This window comes from Salmo salar, chromosome ssa24 (assembly GCF_905237065.1).
Source record: "Salmo salar chromosome ssa24, Ssal_v3.1, whole genome shotgun sequence".
NCBI lineage: Eukaryota > Metazoa > Chordata > Actinopteri > Salmoniformes > Salmonidae > Salmo > Salmo salar.
In genome coordinates this window covers 144,267-152,045 of record NC_059465.1, presented here as the reverse complement: position 1 = coordinate 152,045, position 7,779 = coordinate 144,267, and the positions used below count along the sequence as shown (strand labels likewise).

Here is a 7,779-nt window from a genome sequence, read left to right as displayed (position 1 = left end):
GCTGAACCCCTAATAATAATAAATAGCTGCAAGCAGCAATGCCAGGGTTCAAGCTGTAGACCACTTTGCTACCATTAGGACAAATTGGACACATCGCCCTAGGAGGAGCTACTTCTGCTCTCCTTACCATGCCTGCCAAATACCACAATTCAAAATTATGCAATATGCATATTTTTGACTATTTTTAATGATTGTGACTACTTCAAACGTTGTCTTCTCCAGGACGGCTAAACCGATCGGCACCAAATTTGTTATATAGCATCTATGGATGCATATCTTCAAACACAATACTTTCCATGACTCTTGCTCAAATGGGGATCCATAATAATAATTTTAAAAACAATATGGCCGCAATAAGCCAATGAGCTTGCATTAATAACCTTTCCTGTCCAACAGAGCCACCATGTGGCCAAACAGAATCATATTCTACAGTTTAGCTAGACTCATATCCCTTAGCATTTGTGCCCAATTCCATCCCTCTGAGTAAAAATATCAAGAGATATAAACATGTGCCCTTTATAGCGCCACGATGTCATTGATCTAAATGCTTAGATATGCTGAGTCTTGACAGTGTTTGGAACATGTGTATTAAAAATAGATTCCATTAAAAAAAAAACACCCAAGTGCTGGGTCAACACCGCATGAACATGAATAAAAACGAAATGAACCCATTTTTAGGTAAACCCAACATTCACGCAACCCAACTGGCTACGTCAAAATAACACAGCATGTGTTGTGTCCAATTTTTTGCCAGCGCTGGGTTACCAAATAACACAAATTAGATGTTTTTTTTAACCCAGCATTTTTCTGTGTACAGAGAGGCGGTGTCAAAGCCAATTGTTGCTGATCTAGGCGGTGATTCGACCACACTGTTTGTCCTCTCCAAGGCTTTCCCCCCTTTCCATTTTCTGCATCTCATAGCCTACTCTTTCCTCCATCTGGGATTTTGTCTACCTTTCTTTTCAACGTTTGGCAGATGTGGACATGGATCATACCTGGGTTTAAGAAGTCGTTGACGGGGTCTCTCTCGAATATGAGTTTCCCCGTAAGAGCTCTGACTTTGGCGGGGCAACTTTCCCGTGCACCTCGGCGCTCAGCCTGGTGATGCTCAGCCTGGTGACCACTTTCCCTCTTCATTCACTGAAAGGGGAAGTTTAAACACACACCGGCGGATTTGGTCTCGCATTCAATAGCCTATACACGGTTTTATAAAAAACAAAAAGGAATAAATTAAAATGCAGAAGAGTGTCAGGTTTAATGAGGGACACGCTATGTTCCTCTCAGTCGTTGCGCGTAAGGAGGGTACCAAGCGCGGTTATTTGAGCAAGAAGACCACGGAGAACAGCAGATGGCACGAGAAGTTCTTTGCGCTGTACCAAAACGTGTTTTTTTACTTCGAAAACGAGCAGAGTGTACGGCCCGCCGGGATTTACCTCTTGGAGGGCTGCACCTGCGAGAGCGTGCCTGTTCCGAAGGTCTCCACTGCGGGAAAAGAGACCCTCGACAAACAGGTGAGAGAGAGACTTACGCAAACTGTGTATCTGTGTGGATGACAAACTTTCCCGCTGCAGCCTAAACTCTGATACCGGTAATCTGTTTTCAGAACAGCTGCCCAGAGCATTCAGTCAACGAGAAAGGGAGAGGTAATGCAGTCTAGTAAAGCAGACGACCAGAACAAGAGAGGGTGGTGAAGTGGACGTTGAGATGATCAGAGTGATGATGGCACTTAATTGGCTTTATGCAGTATTCAAATTGTCAATCCTCTTTTTAAAATGAAAAAGAACTGTATTGTCTTGTCATTGCCAATTAGGTACAATGTGTGCATGGACTGTGTGAACCTATTCCTATAGTGTGTTCCCACCCCTCTATTCCCACCCCTCATGTAGGCCAACACCCTGTGGTTTGGCAGAAAAATGTTATTTTCACTAATATGAAAATGACAGTTGCTGTCCACATTCAAATGTTCCTGTGTGTGAGTCATTTGAATGACATTTTCTGCATGTAGGGAAACCTGTTGAATGCGATCATATCATTGATTCATTTCAGGCTCTATCAAACATAAACAAATAATCTTATGGAATAGAGACAGTTGCTGTTGGAACTATATTTCAGTCACAAGCCATGGGTGCAGTATGTTATTAGATTTTGGCATCAACTAATTATTGCCTTCATATCGATTCTGTTCCTGTTCTATGAGCCTTTGTGGTGACACACACACACACATTAAAGAGACAATTGAAAAAAGGAGAGAGAGGGATAGATGACAAAGGCTGGTGTTTAAAGCCTTGAGGAGTAGGCCTGTGTCTCCTGCAGAAAGCTTTTAAAGCCTTGTGTAGGGCTCAGTTAAAGTCTCTCTCTGTTTGTTTGTATGTGTGCATTGCCCCTGGCTATAACCAGCCATGATAACTACTCCCTTTCGGCTCTGCACTGGTCCTAATTGGTCCTCCCCAGGCAAGAGCTGGACAGCTATGGCTAAGCTGACGAGGAGAGAGTAGGATAGGAGAAAGGGAGGAGGAGAGAAGAGATGGAAAGAGGAGAGGATAGGACGGGGGGGAGGAGGAGAGAAGAAATGGGACGAGGAGAGATATAAAATGTGTTAGTCACATACACAGTTCACAGCAAGTACAAAAGTTGCATCGAAACTCTTTTGCGCTAGCTCCCTCAACAATGCAATACCTGAATCAATAATAACAATGAAAAGAGTCAAGTAAAAAATAACAAGTAATAGAAGACGTAGTATGCATAATAGTAATGGACTGTATTTACAAGTATGAAGTGGGTAGTGGAATCAATAGTACAGTTGAAGTCGGAAGTTTACATACACTTAGGTTGGAGACATTAAAACTCGTTTTTCAAACACTCCACAAATTTATTGTTAACAAACTATAGTTTTGGAAAGTCGGTTAGGACATCTTTGTGCATGACAAGTCATTTTTCCAACAATTGTTTACAGACAGATTATTTCACTTATAATTCACTGTATCAGAATTCCAGTGGGCCAGAAGTTTACATACACTAAGTTGACTGTGCCTTTAATCAGCTTGGAAAATTCCAGAAAATTATGTCATGGCTTTAGAAACTTCAGATAGGCTAATTGACATCATTTGAGTCAATTGGAGGTGTACCTGTGGATGTATTTCAAGGCCTACCTTCAAACTCAGTGCCACTTTGCTTGACATCATGGGAAAATCAAAAGAAATCAGCACTTGAGATGAACGCACTTTGGTGCGAAAAGTGCAAATCAATCCCAGAACAACAGCAAAGGACCTTGTGAAGATGCTGGAGGAAACAGGTACAAAAGTATCTATATCCTCTATGGGCTAGGTGGGACGCTAGCGTGCCACCCGTGGTGCACTCCATCAACAGCAGGTGCATTTCAAGAGCGGCAAATTTGAATCCAAATAAATGTCAAAATTCAAATTTTTCAAACATACAACTATTTTACACCCTTTGAAAGATAAACATCTCCTTAATCTAACCACGTTTTACGATTTCAAAAAGGTTTTACGGCGAAAGCATAAATTTAGAGTATGTTAGGACAGTACATTTACAAGAGTTGTGTGTAATGTTTTGTCAATTCAAAGACAGGGTCACCAAAACCATAAAACCAGCTAAAATGATGCACTAACCTTTTACAATCTCCATCAGATGACACTCCTAGGACATTATGTTAGACAATGCATGCATTTTTAGTTCTATCAAGTTCATATTTATATCCAAAAACAGCGTTTTACTATGGCATTGATGTTGAGGAAATCGTTTCCCTCCAATAACCGGCAGTCAAGTCAGCGTCACAAATTAAATAATTAAAATTAGAAAACATTGGTAAAATATTATATTGTCATTTAAAGAATTATAGATTTACATCTCTTGAACGCAATCAACTTGCCAGATTTAAAAATAACCTTACTGGGAAATCACACTTTGCAATAATCTGAGCACTGCGCCCAGAAAAATACGCGTTGCGATACAGACTAGACGTCATGTTGGGGAGATCTAAAATCGAAAATACTATGTAAATAATCCATTACCTTTGATTCTCTTCATCAGATGTCACTTCCAGGTATCACAGGTCCATAACGAATGTAGTTTTGTTCAAAAAAGCTCATCATTTATGTCCAAAAATCTCCGTCTTGTTAGCACATGATCTAAGCCAGCCGGACTTCTCGTCATGAACGAGGGGAAAAAATATATTTACGTTCGTTCAAACATGTCAAACGTTGTATAGCATAAATCATTAGGGCCTTTTTTAACCAGAACATGAATAATATTCAAGGTGGACGAATGCATAGTCTTTTATAACGTATTGGAACGAGGGTACCCAACATGAACTCGCGCGCCAGGTGTCTAATGGGACATCATCGTTCCATGGCTCTTGTTCGGTCAGATCTCCCTCCAGAAGACTCAAAACACTTTGTAAAGGCTGGTGACATCTAGTGGAAGCAATAGGAAGTGCCAAAATATTCCTCAGCCCCTGTGTTTTTCAATGGGATAGGTTTAAAGGCAATACAACACATCAGGTATCCACTTCCTGTCAGAAAATGTCTCAGGGTTTTGCCTGCCAAATGAGTTCTGTTATACTCACAGACACCATTCAAACAGTTTTAGAAAATGTAGGATGTTTTCTATCCATATGTAATAAGTATATGCATATTCTAGTTACTGGGTAGGAGTGGTAACCAGATGAAATCGGGTATGTTTTTTTATCCAGCCGTGTCAATACTGCCCCCTAGCCCTAACAGGATATCCACAGTAAAACAAGTCCTATATTGACATAACCTGAAAGGCCGCTCAACAAGGAAGAAGCCACTGCAGAAAAACTGCCATAAAAAAAACTGACTACGGTTTACAAATGCACATGGGGACAAAGATCGTACTATTTTTTGAGAAATGTCCTCTGGTCTGATGAAACAAAAATAGAACTGTTGGGCCATAATGACCATCGTTATGTTTGGAGGAAAACGGGGGAGGCTTGCAAGCCGAAGAACACCATCCCAACCGTGAAGCACGGGGGTGGCAGCATCATGTTGTGGGGGTGCTTTCCTGCAGGAGGAACTGGTGCACTTCACAAAATAGATAACTACTGAGGAGGGAAAATGTGAATATATTGTAGCAAGAATTCTGTGGATATACTGAAGCAACATCTCAAGATATCAGTCAGGAAGTTAAAGCTTGGTCGCAAATGGGTCTTCCAAATGGACAATTACCCCAAGCATACTTCCAAAGTTGTGAGAAGGAGGAATGGAACTTATTGTGGGAAGCTTGTGGAAGGCTACCGGAAACGTTTGACCCAAGTTAAAGGCAATGCTACCAAATACTAATTGAGTGTATGTAATGTTCTGACCCACAGGGAATGTGATGAAAGAAATAAAAGCTGAAATAAATCATTCTCTCTACTATTATTCTGACATTTGACATTCTTAAAATAAAGTTTTGATCCTAACTGATTTAAGACAGGGAATTGTTACTAGGATTAAATTAAAAAACTGAGTTTAAATGTATTTGGCTAAGGTGTATCTAAACTTCTGACTTCAACTGTATATATTAGAACAGCAGCGTTGACTCTCTGTGTGTGTGTGTGTGTGTGTGTGTGTGTGAAGGGTTGGATGTGTGGGTAGTCGGTGGAAATACTTTCTAAGGTGCATATATTCTCTCCGGTGCAAATAGTCTCTAAGGTGCAGGTCTGTGCAGGGAGACATCTAGGTTTAGCTTTTCAGCAGTCTGATGGCCTGGTGGTAGAAGCTGTCTCTGAGCCTGTTGGTCTGAGACCTGATACTCCGATACTGCTTGCCAGATGGTAAGAGAGTGAGCAGTCCGTTGCTCGGGTGACGGGAGTACTGGTCGATCTTTTGGGCCTTCCTCAAACACCGCCTGGTGTAGATGTCCTGGAGGGCAGGGAGCTCACCCCCAGTGATTTATTGTGCCGTCCGCAACACCTTCTGGAGGGCCTTCCGGTTGAGGGTGGTGCAGTTGCTGTACCAGGTGGTGATGCAGCCTGTCAAGATGCTCTCGATTGTGCAGCTGTAGAACTTCTTTAGGACCCGAGGGCCCATGACACATTTCATCAGACATGATTGGACTATGTCAGGTACTCTGTGATGTGCAAGCCTAGGAACTTTACGCTTTTTACCCTCTCCACTGTAGCCCAGTCAATGACAATAGGGGCATGCTCCTCCCCCTGTTTCATGTAGTCCACGATCAGCTCCTTGGTTTTTCTGACGTTGAGGGAGAGACTGTTTCCCTGGCACCACTACGACAGGACTTTGTTGGCTGTTTCGTCGCTGTCGCCGATCAGGCCCACCATCGTTGTGTCATCTGCAAACTTCATGATGGTGTTGGAGTCATGTTTGGCCATGCAGTCGGAATGGAGAATAACAATGGTCCAACGTATTTTTCCCCCGAGTGAGCCAAGAGATGTGTTGATGGAATTTCGGGAGAACTTTCCTTAGATGTATTTTGTTAAAGTCCTTGGCTACAACGAAAGCGGCCTCAGGATATCCTGTTTCGAATTTGTTGAAAGTCCTGTGTAATTCTTTCAAAATGTACACAGCCGTGATTCAAACACCTGTGAATTTTCTGGGGAGATAATGTGGTCGGCATTTCATCGTGAGGTATTCCAGGTCAGGGGGACAGAAAGTCTTTAGAGTTTTTACCTTCCGACAGTCACACCATGAGTTCTTGATCATGAAACATACTCCTCCGTCTTTATTCTTCCCGCAAAGTCATTTTGTCCTGTCTTGCCGATGTACAGAAAACCCTGCAGGCTGTATAGCCGTATCAAGTACCTCCCCCGTTAGCCAAGTCTCAGTAAAACAGATTACAGTTTACAATCTCTCTGGTAGGAAATCCGAGAGACTTGCTAAAGCAAGTAATATACAGTGGCTTGCAAAAGTATTCACCCCCTTGGCATTTTTCCTATTTTCTTGCCTTATAACCTGGAATTAAAATTTATTTTTGTATCATTTCATTTACACAACATGCCTACCACTTTGAAGATGCAAAATATGTTTTATTGTGAAACAAACAAGAAATAAGACAAACAGAACTTGAGCATGCATAACTGTTCACCCCCCCAAATTCAATACTTTGTAGAGCCACCTTTTGCAGCAATTACAGCTGCATGTCTCTTGGATAAGTCTATAAGCTTGGCACATCTAGCCACTGTGATTTTTGCCCATTCTTCAAGGCAAAACTACTCCAGCTCCTTCAAGTTGGATGGGTTCCGCTGGTGTACAGCAATATTTAAGTCATACCACAGATTCTCAATTGGATTGAGGTCATGGCTTTGACTAGGCCATTCCAAGACATTTAAATGTTTCCCCTTAAACCACTCGAGTGTTGCTTTAGCAGTATGCTTAGGGTCATTGTCCTGCTGGAAGGTGAACCTCAGTCCCAGTCTCAAATCTCTGGAAGACTGAAACAGGTTTCCCTCAATAATTTCCCTGTATTTAGCGCCCTCCATCATTCCTTCAATTCTGACCTGTTTCCCAGTTCCTGCCGATGGAAAAACATCCCCACAGCATGATGCTGTAACCACCATGCTTCACTGTTGGGATGTGGTTCTCGGGGTGACGAGAGGTGTTGGGTTTGTGCCAGACATAGTTTTCCTTGATGGCCAAAAGCTCAGTTTTATACTAATCTGACCAGAGTACCTTCTTCCATATGTTTGGGGATTCTCCCACATGCCTTTTGGTGAACACCAAACGTGTTTGCTTATTTTTTTCTTTAAGAAATTGCTTTTTTCTGGCCACTCTTCCGTAAAGCCCAGCTCTGTGGAGT

The 7,779-nt window shown here is 42.1% G+C and overlaps 1 protein-coding gene across 1 annotated transcript in view; it reads left to right on the top strand.

Moving 5' to 3' along the window:
* Positions 1 to 860: 860 nt before the first annotated feature.
* The window catches only part of LOC106584882 (ras-specific guanine nucleotide-releasing factor 2), a gene marked incomplete at its 3' end in the record, with an annotated part of 149,821 nt that continues 142,902 nt past the window's right edge, over positions 861 to 7,779 (top strand). Inside the window, exon 1 of the mRNA XM_045706972.1 lies at positions 861 to 1,511. Coding sequence (XP_045562928.1) covers positions 1,236 to 1,511 — 276 coding nt within the window. The remainder of the gene's footprint in view (positions 1,512 to 7,779) is intronic.